General features: G+C 34.6%; 1 protein-coding gene across 10 annotated transcripts in view; it reads right to left on the reverse strand.

The window, feature by feature from the left end:
* The window catches only part of ANKRD12 (ankyrin repeat domain 12), a 144,626-nt gene that overhangs the window by 72,186 nt on the left and 50,488 nt on the right, over positions 1 to 21,952 (reverse strand). For 5 of the 10 annotated variants that reach the window (XR_010124213.1, XM_054460981.2, XM_063653906.1 and 2 more), the window contains 3 exons: positions 15,422 to 15,569; positions 6,584 to 6,652; positions 2,320 to 2,466 (listed from right to left, as the gene is read on the reverse strand). Coding sequence is in view for 9 of the 10 variants with exons in the window: in XM_054460972.2 (XP_054316947.2) it covers positions 2,320 to 2,466; positions 6,584 to 6,652; positions 15,422 to 15,569 (364 nt within the window). In the remaining variant the exon portion in view is untranslated. The remainder of the gene's footprint in view (positions 1 to 2,319; positions 2,467 to 6,583; positions 6,653 to 15,421; positions 15,570 to 21,952) is intronic. The other 5 variants (XM_063653907.1, XM_054460979.2, XM_063653908.1 and 2 more) reach the window with 3 other exon arrangements.

Here is a 21,952-nt window from a genome sequence, read left to right on the forward strand (position 1 = left end):
AAAAAATAAGGGCAGTCTGGAAAAGAGCCTTTAAAAACTGTGCTTTGCCTTGATTCTCATATTTTGATATTTGTTCTAGTTTCTATATTTAAAAAAAAAAGTTAAATCAGATGATGCCCAAAGTCTCCTCTCCAACTTCAAAACTAGAAAAAAACAAAAACTGGTTTCTTAATTAAGGATTCAAGACATATATACAATGTTAATTAATTGTGAAAATTTACAACTATATAAAAGAAACTGCTCTAAGAGAAAAGAAATCTATGGAAAATAACTTTCACCAGTTTAAAACCTGACATGATTAGAGCTCTAAGGCAATACCATCCTTTCCTCAATAAAAAAAAAAAAAAAAAGTGTAAGGTTCATCTTTTGGTTTTCTTTTTTCTTTTTCTTTTTTTTTTTTTGAGACAGAGTCTCACTCTGTTGCCCAGGCTGGAGCGTGGTAGCTTGATCTCGGCTCACTGCAACCTCCACCTCCCGGGTTCAAGAAATGAAATTCTTCCACCTCAGCCTCCCGAGTGGCTGGATTACGGGCGTGTGCCACCATGCCTGGCTGATTTTTGTATTTTTTAGTAGAGACAGGGTTTCACCATGTTGGCCAGGCTGGTCTCAAACTCCTGGCCTCAAGTGATCCGCCTGCCTCAGCCTCCCAAAGTGCTGGGATTACAGGCTCGAGCTACCATGCCCGGCCCTATCTTTTGGATTTTAAAGTACATTGTCTCAGTAATAGTTTCCTACAGAAGTTTTTCTAGAAATTTACACTCCCGAAGAAAAGGGCCTTATCTATCTTACTCATCACTGCTTAGAAGACTTCTTATATACCACAGTGGTATTCAAGAAATATTTGTTGAATGAATAAATTTTAATATAATCCTTATAGTCAAATTATTTGTCAAGAGAATTTGCTTGCTGAATTTCTTAAAATCTAAAGACTTATCTAATGAATAAAACAACCATAAACTCCAAGTATATCTGTATGATGGCAAACTGCTTGGTATTTCAAGTTTTCCATTCTAATTCTATACATATTAATAGAGAGTTGACTAAGAATCACCCTTAAAAGGACCAACTGCAGAACAGTATTATAGTATAATATTTATACTAAAAAAAAAAAAAAAATTAACCCATAACAAAAGATACGTATTTGTATGTTTATGCCTAGAAAAGCCACATAAATAAAGACAAGAAACTGTTAACTGTGGTCACCTCTTGAGGGGAGGTGACTGGAGATGAAAGACTTTTACTTTTTGTCTGTTGGTCTTTTTATTTATTCTAAGAAGGACAAATGTTCACGTTATTTTAAAAAATCAGTTTTAACAAATGTCTTTCCATTTAACTATTAAATCAGACTTAAAGTCAAAGTCAAAATTTTACAGAAACAGTCAAAGTTTTTACATGGTAAAATGTCTTTAATTTGGTCACAGACTTTCCCATGTTGGAGGTGGAAAAGGTAGGAGTAACCACAACGTACTCTATTTTTAAAAGCAGAAAGCCCTAAAACATTTTTTTAGCAGTGACAGATATTAGATATGCTCATGCTTTGAAATTATAATATTTAGAAGCTCTTAAGAATTTAACCATGTCATCCCATTTTTTAAAAAGAGGCAATACAGGAAAAAACTCACTGAAAAAAATTATCTTTTTCAATGCATTTCAACATGGTCTGTTATGTAACCCAGAGTCTTACATAAAATTGCTTTGAATTCAGGGCCAAAAGAAATTTTCTCCAGACAAAAGTGATTTACTTTCTTGAATCAGTCAATGAGAACTATGTAACTCAAAAATTTTCTTTTGTACTTTTAGCTGCCAGGATGTGAATAGTAATAACTATCTCAGGCCAGTTGTCTGGATTTTATCTACCTTTTTAGCTCCCTTTTATAAATTAGCATGTTGTTTGGTTTGTTCCCTTTTTGTTTTTGTCCTGCTGGTAAGTCATCATCAATTATTTCTGGAGCACACAGTATATAAATAAACATACATACATGTGGCACAACACTTTAGTTGGAAATGTGACATGAAATATAAAATGAATGTTAATATACTGCTGACGTTTTTCCTTATAAAAAAATTTAGATCTTAATAAAATATGGATTACACATGGTGTAAAGAGCCCTACTCTCGTATAGCTTCTACTTTAGCAGAGGATACAGATGATAAACTGTCACACAAATAATCATAAAATTACCACTGACTTACAAGTAATTCTGATTAAATCCAAGAAAGAATAAAAATTAAAAGTAGTTAAAATAATTGTTAAGACAAGACTACAGTTGCCTGAGGAAAACTAAGGATACACATTAACTCAATGATGGTAGGTATCACCTGGACTGTTGTCTCTTGCTGTCATCTGCATAAGAAGTGCCATCTGTTTTCGCTCAGAGAGTGGATAACCAAAAAGAATGCTAACTGGTGTGGATTTCTTATTTCCAGCTTCCTTTTTTGTCTTCTTCTTTTCTGGACCTTCTTTCTCTGGAATTATTAACAAATATGTAAGAATTTGAAACAAATCCAAGTACTCAAAAGCAAGTTTAAGATGAATTTTTTGATAGATGCTGTACATATATATGAGAAATGTGTACAATATATGAACTAGTAGTAGCCAGACAAAAGCACAATGGGTTTTATATTATATAAACAATTTTCTTCCTGACTGCTTTGAAAAAAATATATTCTTAATTCTACTGTTTTCAGAAAATTAGTAATACTTGGGAAATTTATTACTAGTAAAATTTTACCTTAATGACTTGTTCTAGTAAAATTTAATTCCTTGATAACAGTGCAGACATTCTTTAGTATTACATCTTTGAAATCTCTTTTATTCACTATAATTTTATTCGTAATTGCTGAAAAGCCTATATAGCAATACTCCTTCAAATTACTTCCTTAATTCCAGCAATGATTTATACAATCTTCCAACGAGCTAAATATTTAAGACAAGTCTTATCGCACAGAATAACTACTGAAAAAAAGTACCAAATCATTTTATTCCAGTCATAGGATAGCTGAACATGAAATGACATTAGTCAAAGCCAAGAATGCACAAATTAAAGATTCTGTGTGGCTATGGGTTAACAGATCTTGCAAAGATCCAAAAATTTTCAAGGACCTTTTCAAAGAGATCTGATCCATCATCAAGTTAGCTCCCAGATTTAACTATCTGGGAAACCCATTAGCAACGCAGCCTGCATTCCCCATTAAGTATCAGCAAATTCAGACTGAACTGAATTCTATAAGTAAGAGATACAGATGTTTGTCTTTTCTGTAAGACTTCTTTGGGAGTTAAGGCAGGTGCTCTGTGCAACCAAATGCAGAGGTCTGGCTATTACCTGTCCAGGCATCTATTTCTTGGGAAACCCTATACAAATATCTGGAATTTACTGATCCAGGTTTGAGGGTACCTGCAAAGAGGAGCTGCAAAAATAAATAAGTAAAATAAAGAATATTTAAAAATAGCAAAAATGGGAAAAGGAAAGGCTTAGTAGTCAAAATAGTGTCTTTTTTCAAGCAGATATGAAGAGCAGCTAAAATACTCTAAAAGAAAAGCATGTTTTAATCTAGCAAGTTTAAAAAAACTAATTAAAACCTGATATTATTGGCAGGCATAGAAATTAATAATTCTTCCAGTGTGCCACTTAATCAGCATACCCTGTCACCTTTATGGCTGAGAAAAATCAGAGGTCCTAATTTTAAAAACTCTGCTGTCCACGAATCTTTCAAAATTAAACATTTCCTAAAAAGTCCATTTTCTTGAATATTTGGTTTTGCATAAAAACAAAATTTCAAGACTTATTTAAATCAACTTTATTTTTTTCCAGCATAATCTTTTGTTTTTATATTTTTTATTTTATTATCATTAATGATCCAATTTAGTATAAATCCAATCTTAGCACAGTACTTTTCCTAACTTACGCTGCATTATAAAGCCCTAAACAGATCTTTGGAGAAGCCAATTTTTTCCTGAAGCATATATGGATTTTTTCTCTTAATTTTCTGCATATCTTGGTTCTCTAGTATTTAATAAGGAACTACAAGTGTTGTTGTTTTAATAGTTTTCCATTTGAATAACAAATCTTTAACTACAATGAATGTATTTCTCTCCTAAAATAAATATATTTAACATTGTGAAAATTTTATAGAAAATAGAAAAGATGTTTCAAAGACAAGAAATAAAATCTAGTGATTAGAGGAAACAAAAAATACTTAGCATCTATCCTCAAAATATTTTCTAAATATTGGGGAAAATTTTGCATTTTTGTTTGTAAAACAACTGCCTTTTTTGTTTTGACTGCATTTTAACACAAGGTTTTAAAAAAGCCAGTCTAACGTGATAAAGTAATACATACTCAGGCAACAGTAAAAAGATACTTATATATGCATCATTAGAATGCCATGCTGCCAAATAAAGATGTAATTATTTTGGAAAGAAAGAAACAAATTGGATATATTCCAAATATTTAAAACAAAATTCGAATCAGATGCTAGCATCCAATATAAACTCTATTTTCTTTCAGTTACCACAGTCATATGTCTGAGTTCATATTCTGCATGAGATAGGAAAGTAAGAAAACAGCAGCCGGCGTAAGGCAGCTAGGATAGAGACAACTACACTATGTGTCAAAACTGTGTTAGACAAATATGTCCCAAAGTATGTGTTTTCAAGTTAAAAGCAGTCAACAAGACTATCTGGGATGTGTCCTGTAAAGAATTTGTTTCCTCTGACCCATCGTAAGTAAAAAATGATAATATATTATATATCTTATAAAGAGTTAGCTACTTCTCTCGTCAGGAAGGTGATTAAATAATACTTAAAAAAAGAGTTAGCTAATTCTCAAGATTCAGTACCTGAAAAATGTATTTATTTGCCCTAATAATAGACAAGAACTTTGAAGTTTAAATGTAAGTATACTGACAAATGTGTTCATTTAGCACAGTCTACTATAAACTTAAGTTCCATTCAGATAGCCTAGGGATTTTTTAAGAAAATATACAAGAGATTCACTTAAGACTACTCAAAGCAAGCAAGAGAAATGGACTTTTCAACGCTCCAACATTCTTTCAAGGTTTAGAGGATCTTCAGATATACAAAGATGTTCCAGTTTTATAATGCTGAAAATTAATGCTTTCTTTTTAGGTCTTGTCAGAATAAATAGAAAGCTCAACATCTTCACATCCCAATTAAGTATTAAGTACTTATTAAGGAGAAGAGACAAAATTGTTTTTCTTAGGGAACTTGGTTCATAAACCTATTAGTGTCTCAAAAATTAAAGAATGCAACATCTTCCCACAAAGCAGTCACTATAAGAATCAAACAATGGAATCACAACTCAAATATAGATGAACATAATTAAGTCAATCCTGTTTGCAATGTACATACTTCAATTCTGAAAAAAAAATTGCCATTACTCTCTGGTCCTAAAATATCTACATGAATCTCCAACTGAATGTCTGCATCTTTTGATTTCCGGCAATGATACTCAGATTATGGATGGCTTCATATACATACAGCTCTTTCGGGGCACTTTGGGTACTTAGAAGTTACCTTTTAGAAAAGCATTCCTAATTCCACAGTAACTGACTGTAAATATGCCCCACCCCCTCAATTTTGGTAACCAGGCACTATTGACTTATCAGCTCAATTAAAACTTTCGGGATAATTTTAAGAATAATTACTTGGTTCTTCCACTGCCCCTACCCAACCCCACAAATGTATAAAATAAATAAAAAGTGTATAAAAACAGGTTTACTTTAGTTTTTATAGCTAAATGTCATATGCTGAAAACTAGACACTTAAGACACCCAGGGACTAAAAAAAATCATATTTTTATTTAAGCTCAGAGATAATGTTAGCCAATTAAAAAAAAGACAATCAAAAAACATTTAACTAATTAGTTGTCACATACTAGAGAACACATTTACTCTTTATTTTAAGAGGACACAGTACTTGTATATCCTCTTGTATTCTATCTGGATTACGAATCATTAACATTTAATAACAGGTGCCATAGCTTAACAGAGAGGTTGCAACACAGTGGTAATGGCATTTCTCTAGGTGACCTGGTATTTTAATTCAGTTATAGTTAAATTTAACCTAGGCAACAAAGTCAATAAAGGCTAATGAGTTCAATGGAAAAAAAATTGTATTAAATGTGTTTTTTAAAAAACATCACATGACTAAAGGGTAAGATGACACTGTCTATTGAAATCAGTACACTTGGTATACCTTGTGAAGGGTATACAACAAAACACTTGGGTATCTTCCCACAGGAGTCACTACACTATGCAAAACCAGGGGTTGACTTTCACATTGTTTTCTACATGAATGGTGTTCCCCACATCGTGCTGTAAAAAAGTGGAGTGGAGGTATATGGCAGTCCTGCTACAAGGTTCACACATAACTTGTGTTAGATATGATACACTGAGTACCTCGGAGCAAAAATGGGAAAATGTGGTGTCACCCATGTAGTTCATTTATTTAACCAAAGATATCTATATGCTGGTTTGAAAGTAAGTTACTTATAGTACAATAATTAATTGTAAACGTGACAGAAACCACTGGCTAAACAGGAACACCTGATAATCTAATTACCTGAGTATGTCCTGTAAGAAGATATAAGTCTCTCCCCCCAATTTTCACTTGTATGTCCTGGATCTGAATCTACAGAATGAGAAGAGACAGGAGAAGAGAAAAAAGCACACGGAGGGAAATGCAGAATTCAACAAACCAACATTTTTCAAAAGACCACCAGTTAATAAGCTATCATTGTTTTGCCAAAAGATTATTTTTAAAGTAAAGCTAAAATTATATTTAAAACACAGGTTTGGTCAACACCTAATATTTAAAATTTTTCAACAAAAATATCTTAAAGTTGGGAAATTCAACCACGCAGTTTCAATAACAGGTATTACTGATGTTATATATTAAAACATACTATCTTTTTTGAGGCTATATATTTTTTCAACTTCTGAATAACAGTAAAAGAGCCAGTACTCTATCACTGGTTTTCTGTTTAGAACTTGTCTTACGCTTTTTGTTCTATGAGTGCCAACTCGACTCTGGAGACAGTAAAACACTTTGGACTGCACCATCATCCTACACCACAGACCTTTCTACAAATTATATACACTTCAAATGGTATAAATTACTGCAGTGATTACTACTGAAGACCGTCTGGAAAGAAAGTAACCTAAATCAAAACAAAGTTTATCAGTTAAGAATATGGAATTCTGGCCGGGCGCAGTGGCTCATGCCTGTAATCCCAGCACTTCGGGAGGCCAAGGTGGGTGGATTACCTGAGGTCAGAAGTTCAAGACCAGTCTGGCCAACATGGTGAAACCCCATCCCTACTAAAAATACAAAAATTAGGTGTGGTGGCGTATGCCTGTAATCCCACCTACTTGGGAGGCTGAGGCCAGAGAATCACTTGAACCCAGGAGGCCGGGATTGCGGTGAGCTGAGATCATGCCATTGTACTCCAGCCTGGGTGACAGAGTGAGACTCTCCACTAAAAAAAAAAAAAAAAAAAAAAAAATATATATATATATATATACGTATATATATATATATATACGTATATATATATATATATATGTATATATATATATGGAATTCTGCCTAACAATTCATGACAGAGAAATATGAATATGGAGAATTGACTTTGGCAATATGGCCAGAGCAGATATTTTTACTTATAAATATATTTTGACTTATAAATGCCATTTCAACTCACAATATTATTGTGTTCTTCATATCCTTAATTGACAAACTTTTTTCCAGGATCACTGTTACACAGTATTCATGATTTCATTTAGGTATAAGTAACCAAGTGTTCAAAAAAAACAACTTAGAGAACAAGTAACCCCTAAGCATCGTATTTGAAAATTTTACAGATAAGCCTAAAAGTTTAGTGATGAGACGGTTCACTCAACTGAAAGAGGAATCATCAATAACATTTAGACCAACTCTAAAGTAAACAGGTAAATGGGCTGAATGGTAAAACTTTCAATGAACACGTATTTCAAAATGTAATACATTAAGTTAGCAACTACAAAAATTTCATGAAAAATAATATTTGACAAAGACAAGCAAAAAAATTTAAATAACCACCGTAGATTGCAAAGCAAACCAGCAACCATTAAATTGTGCCAATTGGATTAAATGAATTATTGAAAGCAGATATTATTTTAATAGATTAAACCACAGTGAATAATCTAAGCTTTCAATTATATTAATGTAGTTTACCAGTTTATCCAAATCTTCCTTTGGAAGTAAGCAACCACTCTGACCCCACATCCTCTTTGGCTTTTACTCAAACAAGTATGTTTCTATTGGGGGCATTTGAATAGTCTATAAAGCTTTAACTCAGGAACTGGAAAATTAAAGCTTCTATTAAAATATCCCTGTCCCTTTCCTCAACTACTTCCTTTTATGCTGTACTGAGACTAGGCTGTATGAGATTACCACTGTTTATGAGATTGAGATTGACGCAAAAACACTGAGTGCTAAGCAGAGCCATTCTCTCTCCCACATATGTTCTTTGTAGCGAGGCAAAACAAGTGACACTTGTATTTTAAAACCAATCCTTTTAAGTTAATATTTTGCTTTGGTTGCAAGGAAATAAGAGAAAAATACCAAAAATAATTTTAAAAGCCTGTACTGTATGTTTGAAACTTTTATAATGAAATATCAGGAAGGGGGCAGAGGTAAATCTATCATGAATAACTGCCATGAAAAAATCACCAAAGGTTGATTATTCTTACTAAGCAAAGCACTAATTTTATCTATTTTAACATAGTTCCCAGAAAAATTATATCTATCTGTTTTCTTTTTAAAAGAAGCTCCTCTCCTGAAATTTGACTGAGTCACATTATAATATGGTAAACCCTTAAATGGCATCTAAAGTCTTAGGAAAATAGAACTAAGGCTGGCTGGCAGAGATTTTGTTAATAAAATTTCAACATATTCTACAACTGCCACTGTAGACTTTGTGAACACATCATACTGTGTTCTCTGAATTTTCTCATAACACATTATCTTTTTAAAATGCCAAAAAAGGCTGGGTGCGGTTGCTCACGCCTGTAATCCCAGCACTTTGGGAGGCTGAGGTGGGTGGATCAATTGAGGTTAGGAGTTTGAGGCCAGCCTGGCCAACATGGTGAAACCCCATCTCTACTAAAAATACAAAAATTAGCTGGGTGTGGTGGCGCACACCTGTAATCCCAGCTACTGAGGAGGCTGAGACAGGAGAATTGCTTGAACCCAGCAGGCAGAGGTTGCAGTGAGCCAACACTGTGCCACTGCACTCCAGCCTGGGTAAAAGAGTGACACTCTGTATCACCTCAAAAAAAAAAAAAAAAAAAAAAAAGCCAAAAAAACTAGTAAACTATTTGCTTACTAATAATGCTAAGAGGAAACAATTATTCAAAGAAAAAAAGTGAAAGACATCCAATCTTTCTGATTAGTTAAACATGCAAACTAAAATGACAAAGGACTACTGGTTTATCTCTATAGAACATCAGATTTATCAACCTAAAGAAAAACATGTCCCCCAGTGCTATCTGAAGTTAAAGAACATTCATATACTGCTGGAGGCTTTCTAACTAGGTATAATTATTTTGGAGAAACATGAAGAATCATAGAAATGTTTAACCCTTATAACACTGTAACCCTACTCCTGGGAACGAATAAAGAAATAACTCAGGGTATGACAAACATCACAATCTGCAAAGATGTCTTGATGGCATTATTCGTAACAAAAGAATTGTAAATTAAGTTTGAGGGCCAAGAAGAGACTTTCTCATATGTAGCCTCAAGACAGCTGTTTAACACTTTCACATTAAGAGATTTTGCCTTTCCCTTGGACACCGTAAGACTAGGAAAGAAATTAAGTATGATTTTGTGACTGATAATGCAGGAATAAAGTTCACTTAGGTGGAAACTTTATTAATTATTACAGATAACAAAAGTTATCAGTTATTGATTATACTTTATATATGGTGGCAGATATTATACGATACCTATACAATATTCATTCTCCTTTTCTTACCAGGAATACCCCAATTTTGATCAGGGAAACAATATGCCCGGCTAAAAGTATGATTTTTCAGACTCTGCTGCAACTAGAATAGCCTAACCAATCAGATGCAGAAACAAAAAGGCCAAATCTCACCGGGAAAAAGACACTTTTGTCCTTGGTTTTTTCCCTCCTACTTTCTACCCAGGAAGAAGCAATAATCTTGTGATTATAAGGCAAAATGATTAAGGACAAAGCCCATGTATGAGCTAAGAGTGGCAGAGCATTAAGATGAAAAGAGATCAGTGCCTGATGGCATTATTGAACTGCTATGCCAATCCTGTACTGCCTATGCCTGGTCTTCTTACTGCATTAAATTGTAAAATTCCTATGTATTTAAACCAGTGTTAGTTTTTGGTTATGTTTAATTTAGTTTTACAAGCTAAATTTACATGCTATGTCACTTGAAGGTCACAATTCTCTGATACTATTATATGTACTTTTACAGATAAGGAAGCTGGGACTTATGAAGAAGTCTAATTACTGGGCCAATGCTTGTAGAGGGCTGAGGGTCAACACTAGTCAGATTCCAAAATCTTCAATAGTAAACACTGCCATGATTTACCTCTGTTACAATTATAAAATTTATCCTGTCAATTCTAGAGCAGGAGAGAATGAAAGGAAAAGGTAAAAATTAGTGATAAAGCAAGCTGATGTAGGTATAAAAAAATCTCTTTTAGATAAGCAGTTGCTTTTTGCTTCCATAGGTTCAATGGGTCACTGTATACACTGGCTTAATATTCCACAGGACAAAATTTATGGGAATTCTTTGACTGAGTAAAACAATATGTTAGTGATTTGTTTAAATAAATTCAGAATAAATATAGTACTATGATAGAGCTACAAGGACCCAGTGGCCTGATTTCAAATTATGTTGTAATTTATTCCCTAATTTCTCCTGTCTAGCCAAGCAATTACTTTTCTAGAAAGTGTTTTCTTTTTTTAAAAAATTAGTAAGTATTAAATAATTGAGAATTTAGAAAGTTTAAGACACATTATGGTATCTCGCAAAATGAAGGCTAAGAATCTCTCATTCAGTAGACAGCATTACTGCTAATTTGGGGTGCCAGTAGGCTTTCCTTGGACAATGTTATGAATACCTCTTTTAAAAAGTAGTGACTTTATAAAAGTAACATATGACCATTATTTCAAGAATTCAAGCCATACAAAAAGGACCAAGAAGGAAGTAATAAATATCCCACATCCAAGAAATAAAGTGTTAACCTCTGGCAAGCATCATTCCCAGCATCCCTCTAAATACATATAACAACAAAGGAACTAGCAGAGACAGCAATAAATTTATGTAAGAACAAGAAAATAACATACATATGCTGTTTTGAAATAAAAGGCTTAAAGATTAATTTTATTTTAATCAAACATTAAAAAAACTAAAGGCATTGCTTCTTCTTTATAAAAGACACTGTCTACTATAAAATATAAACAAAAATATAAAGAAATTTTAAATACAGGAACATTAAAAAGTTTATATAATCATTTTAAGAAACTATACTTGTTTAGATAATATCAGTTAATTCCTTGCTTACAAGAGATAAGATGATATGCTTTCTCTTTATTCCCTACCCTTTTTTCTGTTATTTCCTTACGTCAAGGTTTATAACATCTATATTTTGTTCTGTACCCAAAACACATCCACCAGGTACAGTTCCTACAGTGAAAAAAGTCTTAGTCTTTATCTTTCCAAGTGTTAATATACATCATGTGTGCACGTATATACACACAATAAATGTAAATACACAAATTACAATTATAATGCAAATAGCACATACTGTTTCATAATCTGATTTTTTACTTCCAATATCATGATCACCTTCCCATATTACGTATTCTTCTACAGCTGGAGTACAGTGGCATGATCACAACTCACTGTAGCCTCGACCTACCAGGCCAAGCAATACTCGGGATGCATCAGCATCCCGAGTAGCTGGGATTACAGGCACACACCACCAAGCCTGACTCATTTTTTAATTTTCTTGTAGATACAGGGTCTCACTCTGTTGGCCAATCTGGTCTCAAACTCCTGGCCTCAAGTGATCCTCCTGCCTTGGCCTTCCAAAGTGCTGGGATTTCAGGTGTGAGCCACCATGCCCAGCCTTACTACATTATTTTTAAGGGTGAAAAATCTATTTCTTCATTGAATTTATCATAATTTAACAAATCCTATATTACTCAACACAATTTTCCTCATTTTTTTGCTATTATAAAGAAAGCTGAGATAAACATTCTTAAAGATAAATGCTCTCATCAGTAATTATTTATTAGAGGCCAGGCATGGTGGCTCACTCCTGTAATCCCAGCACTTTGGGAGGCTGAGGCTGGCAGATCACTTGAGGTCGGGAGTTAACAGCCTGGCCAACATGGTGAAACTCCGTCTCTACTAAAAATATGAAAATTAGCCAGGCGTCGTGGCAGGCGCCTGTAATCCCAGCTACTTGGAAGGCTGAGGCAGGAGAATCACTTGAACCCAGGAAGCAGAGGTTGCAGTGAGCTGAGATGGCACCACTGCACTCCAGCCTGGGCGACACAGTGACTCTGTCTCAAAATAATAATAGTTATCATTACTATAATAAATGCCCAAAGAAAAAATTAGTCAAATGTTAAGAAACAACTTTGTATATACACTGTCCTATTTACCTTAAACAAAGTATTTCTATAATTTAGACCCACTAAAGCAAATTCCTATGTCCAACCCATAACCACTGGGTGATTCAGACCAAAAACAATTTTGTCATTCACCATAAATTGTATTTCTTTGATTACTATTGATGTATTTTTTCAGGTATTTCTTTGCCAACTATAATTGTTGTTCTGAACTACTGGTATTTTTTGGTCCATTTTCCCATTTTTGAGTTTCCTTTTCACACTTACGAGATCTTTAAATACTACATATATTAAGGGTTTTGATATATGCTGTAAATGTTTCTCCCCTCTGCATCTTTATCTTCACAGTTTCAGCTAATAGTTTAAAATATAGAATACTACATAAAAAAGATCAATGTCAGATATGAAGTCTGATGCTGTATCTTTCATATGGGAAATATCACTTAATGGTACTGAATTCTACTTTTTAAAAAAAATTATATAAAAGACACTTGAATCGTAAATAACACATTTTGTACTGGGACTAGGGAAATCCTCCTTAATGTTTTCATTGTGTGTGATATGTTAAACCAAAGACGTCATCTGTTACTTACTAAAATTTATAAATAAAGCCTACCAAAAATATAAATACAATTGACCTTGCACCACCTGATTTTGAACTGCAGATCCACTTACACAGGAATTTTCTTCTGCCTCCCTGCATCCCTGAGACAGCAAGATCAACCCCTCCTCTTCCTCAGTCTACTCAATGTGAAGACAATGAGGATGAAGATCTTTATAATGATACATTTCCATTTAATGAACAGTAAATATATTTTCTATTCTTTATGATTTTCTTAAGTAACATTTTTTTCTCTAGCTTAAAGAGTACAGTATATAATAATATAATATGTCATCTCAGGTAAGACTTAGTAAAGAAAAAAATAACATAACACACAAAAGATGTGTTAATTGACTGTTTATGTTATTGGTAAGGCTTTGATCAACAGCAGGCTATTAGTAGTTAAGTACTTGGGAAGTCAAAAGATACATAGATTTGACTGTGTGAAGGGGGAAAAAGGGGGTTGGCGCCCCTAGTTCCCACACTGTTCAAGGGTCAATTGTGTTTTAAATCCATCAAAATTTTGTTTGGTGACAACATGTTAACTTTTCAAAAGGAAGAATAAGTGTTATGAAACAGTCTTATAGACAGCTGTGATATCCCAACTAAAGTCCAATAGTAGAAAAAATGTAAGGGGGAAAGTGTATATAACCCAATTTTAGACATATGAATTAGGTTACATTTATTCAATGCCTAAATTTCTTACCTTCCTAAGTAACATTTTCTCCTTAATTTTATTCTAAATAAAAGAAAAATAATCCATCTGATCTAATGACAAAGGCTCTCATGAAAAGATTATCTTGAAACTTTATTCCTTAAAAATATTAATATTCTTTGAATTTATCAAAATCCATTTTTCAAACAGCTATCAGAAATATACTCTCATTGGAAAACAAAACCCGAGTAATGTAAGTAATTTAAAAATGACTAGCAAAGAAACTTTTAACAAGAATATGCGAGAAGAGTTCAATCTGAAATAGCTATCCATAGGCACATGAGCACCTTCTTCTCAGCTAAGCGACCTAGTAATAGCTTGAGAGTATCACTTAGGATGCTTCGGGGGAAAAAAAAGATTCTGAATCTCTCAAAGAAACCAGTGTAGCTTAAAATGAAAAAGCACATGATTTCGCAATCACTGAGAGCAATCTTCAAAGTTTAAAAATGTCATGAGTGTTTAAGAACAATTTTTAATTCACACAACAGCAGTGGCAAAATACACAAAAGGAGACCTGGCTACCAAAAGCGTATACTACACAATTTTCTAAAGCTATGTTAGCACAGAATGTTTCAAAAATCTTTATGAGTATTTTCAGTTTCCGGAGTCAAGATCATTTCTGAACTGACAATTAAAATGACTAGAAAGATATAGGCAGAATAATCCATGTACGTAAACTCAGAATGGAATACTTTCTCTGAGGCTAGAACATTTTTAAGAACAGTTCATTATTAATATTTCATGCAATGACTAAAACTAAATACATACATTCAAGTTTATATTAGTTTCAAAAATCGGTTAGTTCAGGGCTAAAACACAACCTAGTAATTTATTAGATAGCAATAACAAGAATCTCATCCGTTATGAATAACTGGGATTGGCTGATTTCAAGTATCAATTTCTGGTATATAGGAGTTTTGGGAAACAAAAATTCTATGAAAAGCACTGAGGCAGTTAGCCTCAATTTGTGTGTGTGTGTGTGTGTGTGTGTGTGTGTGTGTGCGTGTGTGATGCATGTTTCTAATTTATTTCTGAATCTAAAGTGCCTAAATTTCTTTGGGGTGTGACCATATGTTCACAAAAGCTCAACAACTTTTTCTCAAATCTGCATATCCCAATGCTTCCTTATCACTGAGTAATTTTTATTCATTTGAATGCTCCTCTCAAAATTAATTTCTTGATAAAGAAATTCACAATAAACATTCAAAGAGTAAGGAATAAAGAAAATTGTTTTTATCTCTGGTTAGAAATCACACTTGGCATGACAGATGAATTTCTACCCCAAAATGATAAATCTGAAATAGTGAAATACAAATATTTCTCTATAAACTGGGGTGTCAAGAGGAGTGGTGTACAAGAAACAAAAATCAGAATTAAAGAATGAGCAAGATTTTACCAGAGAACAGCAAATTATTCTACCTGTGTCTGAATCTCGTTCTTCATTTCTTGATGGGCTAATGGTAAAAGGAAGTTTACGTTTCATGGATGATTTCTCTTTCATCTCCTTGCTCACATCACTTCGTTCAATTTTTGGAGTTTTGCTGTAGGATGCAATCTTGTCTTTACTCTATTAAAAAGTCAAATAGAGTAAAGTTATATCAATATTAGCTCAGCAATATAGTGTAGAAACCCCTCCTAAGGAAAATTTCAAACATACACAAAAATAGAGACAGTATTACGTATCACTGTATTCAATATACTCAAGACCCAGCTTCAACAAGTACATTTTTTCCTGTTTCATATTTCCCTACTCTTATTTAATAACAATTTTATATTTATTTTTAAATATTTTACATTTGGGGTACCTGTGCAGGTTTGTTATGTAAGTAAATTGCATGTCACTCGGGTTTGGTGTAAAGATTATTTCAATACCCAGGTAATAAGCATAGTACCTGATAGGCAGTTTTTTTATCCTCTCCCTCCTCCCACCCTCCACCCTCAAGCAAGCCCCAGTGTCTGCTGTTCCCTTCATGTCCATGTGTACTCAATGTTTAGCTCCCACTTATGAGATCATGTGGTATTTGGTGGTTTTCTATTCCTGCATTAGTTCGCTTAGGATTATGGCCTCCAGCTCCATCCATGTTGCTGTGCAAAAAACATGATCTCATTCTTTTTAATGGCTGCACAGTGTTCCATGGTGTGTATATACCACATTTTCTTTATCCAGTCTACTGTTGATGCGCATTTAGGTTAATTCCATGTATTTGCTACTGTGAGTAGTGCTGCAATGAACATACGCCATGTATGTGTCTTTTTAATAGGACAATTTATATTCTTTTGGGTAAACAAAAATGGGATTGCTGAGTTGAATGGTACTTCTAATAACAATTTTAAAACAGTAAAACAAAATATTTTGAATAGAACCATTATATCTAGATGTAGCGCCAATGAATATGTAAATTTTAAAAAGCAATTCTGAATTGAATCAAACTGATGGTATTTTATTTAAAAAATAAAATTGGCTGGGCATGGTGGCTCATTCCTGTTAATCCCAGCACTCTGGGAGGCCACGGCAGGGGTATCACCTGAGGTCAGGAGTTCGAGACCAGCCTGGCCAACATGGTGAAATCCTGTCTCTACTAAAAATACAAAAAATTAGCCAGGTGTGGTGGCAGGTGCCTATAATCCTAACTACTCAGGAGTCTGAGGCAGGAGAACCGCTTGAATCTGGGAGGCAGAGGCTTCAGTGAGCTGAGATCATACTGTTGCACTCCAGCCTGGGCAACAAGAGCAAAACTCTGTCTCAAAAATAAATAAATAAATAAATAAATAAATAAATAAATAAATAAATAAAATTATCTACATCAGTAGTTCTCAAATGGCTTCTTGACTAGCAGTATCACCATCACCTAGAAACTTACTAGAAATGCAAAATCTCAGGCATCATCTCAGACCTACTGAATCAGAATCTCTGGGGCTAGGGCCTAATGATCTGTTTTAATAGTCCTGCCACATGATTTTGATGCACAGTAAAGTTTCAGAACCACTATTATTTACCAATAAAGAAGAAAATATGTAAGGATCACAGGAACCAAAGAATAATCTATCCAGGCCAGTAGATTACAACCCTATTTCTTAAATCAGAAAACCAGAAATGGATTTATAATTCATTTTAGAAAAAGAATGACATACCAAATAAAAATACTATGTACTCGCCCAATCAGGTGAAGTGACCTATAGGTATTATAAAGTTCACTCCTATAATCAAACATCCAAATTGATACGGCACATCTAAAACCGGGGTATGACAACTCCTTTGTGAGAAATGTGCTTCATACTGAGAACTAAGCCACACTGCCTTAGCAGGAGATCTTAAAAGAACATTCCCCAAGCTATGATAATAAGTGATAATTTATCATGATTGTAGAAATTCTCAAAAGCAAATGAAAAGTAGATTCAGACTATAAAAGATATCAGTTTTCAACCCAAGATGAAAAATAAAGGAGGGATGAGGAGGAAAAAAGGGCATAACAAATTAATGTCATTTTTTTTAAAGTAGCAATAAAACCAAAAGATGACTCTAAAAGAGCAAATGAATAAACAAACCTTTGGTGAACCTAATAATGAAAATCAGAGGATTAAAAAAAAAAAACACTGAGCTTGAGCCTAAATACAACTAGAGAGGGAATATTAAAAAGTAGAATGCTGTTGGCTGGGCATGGTGGCTCATGCCTGTAATCCTAGCACTTTGGGAGGCCGAGGTGGGTGGATCACTTAAGCCTAGGAGTTTGAGACCAGCCTGGGCCACACAGGGGGACCTTGACCCTGTCTCCATAAAAAAATTTAAAAATTAGCCAGGCATGGTGGCATGCGCCTGTGTTCCTAGCTACTTGGGAGGCTGAGGCAGGAGGACTGCTTGAGCTGGGAGGATTGAGGCTATAGTGAGCCATGTTGTCGCCACTGTGCTCCAGGCTGGACAACATAGTGAGATCCTGTATCCAAAAAAAAAAAAAGCTGTATTCAATTTTATACTATTAAAAAACTTACAGCCTGTAAAAATGGGTAATTTCCTTGGAATATATGGATTACTAAAAACTAGCTCATGACAGGATGACATGAAGGTAAAACCAGAATAGACCAATTACCATAGAAAACAGTAAATCAGGCTGGGTGCAGTGGCTAAAATCCGTAATCCCAATGCTCTGGGAGGCTGAAGTGGATGGACCACTTGAGGACAGGAGTTTGAAACCAGCCTGGGAAACATGGTGAGACCTCATCGCTATAAAAAATTTTTAAAAACTAGCTGGGCACAGTGGCACACACCCGTAGTCCCAGCTACTCGGGAGGCTGAGGCAGAAGGCTGCAGTGACCTATAATCATGCCACTGCATTCCAGGCTGGGTGACAGAGCAGAGCAAGAACCTGTCTCTAAAAAAAAAAGGAGGAAAAAAAGATAAATCCATAGTGAAATGTATGTTTAAAAAGGCACCTACTCCAGAAGATTTTACAATAGAGTTCTAACCAAAAAAACAAAAATTCAAGAAGCAGGTATTTCCCATGTCTTATAAATACCAGGGCACAGAAAGATTAGAAGTTACCCAATTCATTTTAAAAGTCTAAAATGAAATTGATACCAAAAAACAGCACAAGATACAAAATTATAGACAAAAACCCACTTATGAACATAAATGCAAAAGTCCTAAACAGACTATCAAGCCAAATTCAATTCTTAGAATATATTATAATCAAGCAGGGCTCATCTAGAGAATGCAAGGACAGTTCACTGATAGAAAACCTCTTAATTCATTGTATCAAAAGATTAAAGAAAATCCTATGATGGCAAGAACAAAGTGAAAAGAATAACATCAATAAATTCTACATTCATTCTTGATCAATTTCCAAGCTTTCAACTAAAATCCTCAAGCTATTTTTTCACTTCTGCCAATGAAATGGAGCTTCAAAAACAAGGTGTTTTGCTTATAAGGTTATTTAAAATGTAGGTTTTATTATATGGTGAGACCAACAAATCAGGATATTACTGCTACGGAAAAGATTGTTACTCACAGTTCCAAGGGGTGGGGGGCATGCCATGCCACATCATGCCACTCCAGACCACAAAGGGAAGTACCAGGGTGGTTGGTCAAGAGGTAAAAGAAGAAAGGTGAAATGTGAGCAAGAGCCTTTATTGTAGTTTCCACAGGAAAGAAAGTGTGAACCAGGGTAAGCAGGCTTGGGATTGGCTACCTTGAATAATTTCAGTGGGCTCTGGGGTACAGGAGCTGTTTCACTAATTGGTACCTGGTTCTGGGGTGATTAGGAGAGATGGCCAGTGGCCCAGAGTGTGAGAGCCCAACAAAGTTGGGGGTTTGGATGTGGGGTCTAGATAGGTCAGTCTGAGAATGAAAGATTTGCTCACAGTGAGTTGATTATCTCTAGGAACTGGCTAGCCCTGGAAGATATAGTCTCTCAATGGTCAGCAAGGCCTCAGAAGTCAAAGCATCAGAAATACAGAAAATAAAAAGGCACAGCTAATACACAGGTTAACCAACAAAACTCCAGTAACTTGCCTCAGAAAATGAATCATTGTTACGAATAAAAGATTTAAGAATCACTTAAAAATCCCTTCTCCCTTGCAGCTACGTAATATACAGGTCTGTGCCACAAAATGAGTTAAAAAAAACCTATGTGTTATCATGTTGAAAGAAAACAGCACAAGAGTATATGGAATATGTTCTCCTGTGCAATACGCTGATGTGTAACTATTCATAACTGCTAACTACTTGTTATGTCTTCTATAAAACTGTCCTTCAAGGCGTATTTGAAGAAAGGGTTTCTTTTCTTTCAAAAGAAATATTTTTGATAGTCTTGAAATTTCTGTGTTACCAAAGAGTAGAAATACTCTATCAAATTCAAGAGAGACTCATTAGCACATCCTAGGCCCATAACTCTGTTAGGTTTATTATCTTAAAATATTTCTAGAGTCTTTTTCATTTAACATTATTTTCCCAATAACTGGCAACAGCCATCACATGCAATAATGAAAGCATCAATGGTAAGAATGATCTTCTATTAATTCTGCTATTAAACAATGTATTGATAGCCTTTGTCATCTCAGTAAGACAGAAAAAATGGTAAAAAATGTATCCACAAAACAAGAATATATATACACACGTGCAAATATATAAACAGAAAACTCGGGAACAATATCAAGGCAAACCTTGGAGATATGGCAGACTCAGTTCCAGACCACCATGATAAAGCAATTATAACGACAAAACAAATCACACAAATTTTTTGGTTTCCCAATACAAAAATTATGTTTACACTATGATGTAGTCTAGTAAGTGTGCAATACTATCATGTCTAAAATACATATATACCTACTTTAATTTTAAACTACTAAATATACTAAAATATGCTAAAGATTGCATGGGCCATCGGCGAGTTGTAATCTTTTTTCTGGTGGAGGGTCTTGCCTTAGGTTGATGGCTGTTTGCTGATCAGGACAGTTTTTGATGGTTGGAGTGGCTATCACAATTTCTTGAGACAACAATGAAGTTTGCCATGTGAATTGACTTTCTCTCACAAGAGATCTCTCTGCAGCATGCAATGCTGTTGATAGCACTTACCCACAGAACTTCTTTTCAAATTGGAGTCAATCTTATTTAACACTGCTGCTGTTTCATCAACTGTTTATGTAATATACTAAATTCTTTGCTGTCATTTCAACAATGTTTATAGCATCTTCACCAAGAGCAGATTCCATCTCAAGAAATACTTCATTTGCTCATCCATAAGAAAGATGAGCTATTTTTCTCTTCTGCCAATGAAATGGAGCTTCAAACCAAGTGTTTTGCTTATAAGGTTTTAAAAGTAGGTTTCAAGTTTGATCATGAGATTTCAGCAATTCAGTCACATCTTCAGGCTCCACTTGATTCTCATTCTCTTGCTTTTTCCAATCCCATCTACGGTTAGTTCCTCCACTAAAGTCTTGAGCCTCTCAGTCATCCATGAGTGTCAGAATCAACTTTTCCAAACTCTGTTTAACATTGGTATTTTGACTTCCTCTCATGAATCACAAACCTTTTTAATGGCATCTAAAATGGTGAATCCTTTCAAGGTGGTTTTCAATTTACTTTGCCCAAATCCATCAGTGGAATCACTCTCTATGGCAGCTACAGCCTTACAAAGCATATTTCTTTAATAAGACTTGTTTAAGAAGTTAAAATTATTCCTTGACCTATGGGCTGCAGAATGGACTGCATGTCAGCAGCCATGAAAACAACATTATTCTCTTTGTATGTCTCTGTCAGAGCTCTTGGGTGACAGCTCACTGACATGTCGTCAATGAGCAGTAATATTTTGAAAATAATCCTTTTTTCTTAGTAAGTCTCAACAGTAGGCTTAAGCTATTCAGGAAATCACGCTGTGAACAGATGTGCTGTCATCAGGCGCTGTTTTTCCATTGATAAGCTACAGGCAGAGTAGATTTCATGTAATTCTTACGGGTCTTGGCGTTTTTGCAATGGAAGAAGAGCACTGGCTTTAACTTAATAGTTGTCAGCTGCATTTGTCCCTAACAAGACAGTCGGCCTGTCGTCTGAAGCTTTGAAGCCAGGGATTGACTTCTCTCTAGCTTTCAAAGTCCTAGATGGTATCTTTTTCCAATAGAAGGCTATTTCATCTATACTGAAATCTGTAGTTTAGTGTAGCCATCTTCATCAAAGATCATAGCTAGATCTTCTGGATAACTTGCTGTAGCTTCCACATTAGCACTTGGTGCTTCACCTTGCACTTTTATGTTATGGAGACAGCTTCTTTCCTTAAACCTCATGAACCAACTTATGCTAGCTTCAGACTTTTCTTCTGCAGTTTCCAAACCTCTCTCAGGCTTCACAGAATGGAGGAGAGGGCCTTGCTCTGGATTGAACTTTGGTTTAAGGGGATGTTGTAGCTGGTTTGATCTTCTATCCAGACCATTCCAAACTTCCTCCGTATCAGCAATAAGACT

Source organism: Pongo pygmaeus, chromosome 17 (assembly GCF_028885625.2).
Source record: "Pongo pygmaeus isolate AG05252 chromosome 17, NHGRI_mPonPyg2-v2.0_pri, whole genome shotgun sequence".
In the NCBI taxonomy this organism is placed as follows: domain Eukaryota; kingdom Metazoa; phylum Chordata; class Mammalia; order Primates; family Hominidae; genus Pongo; species Pongo pygmaeus.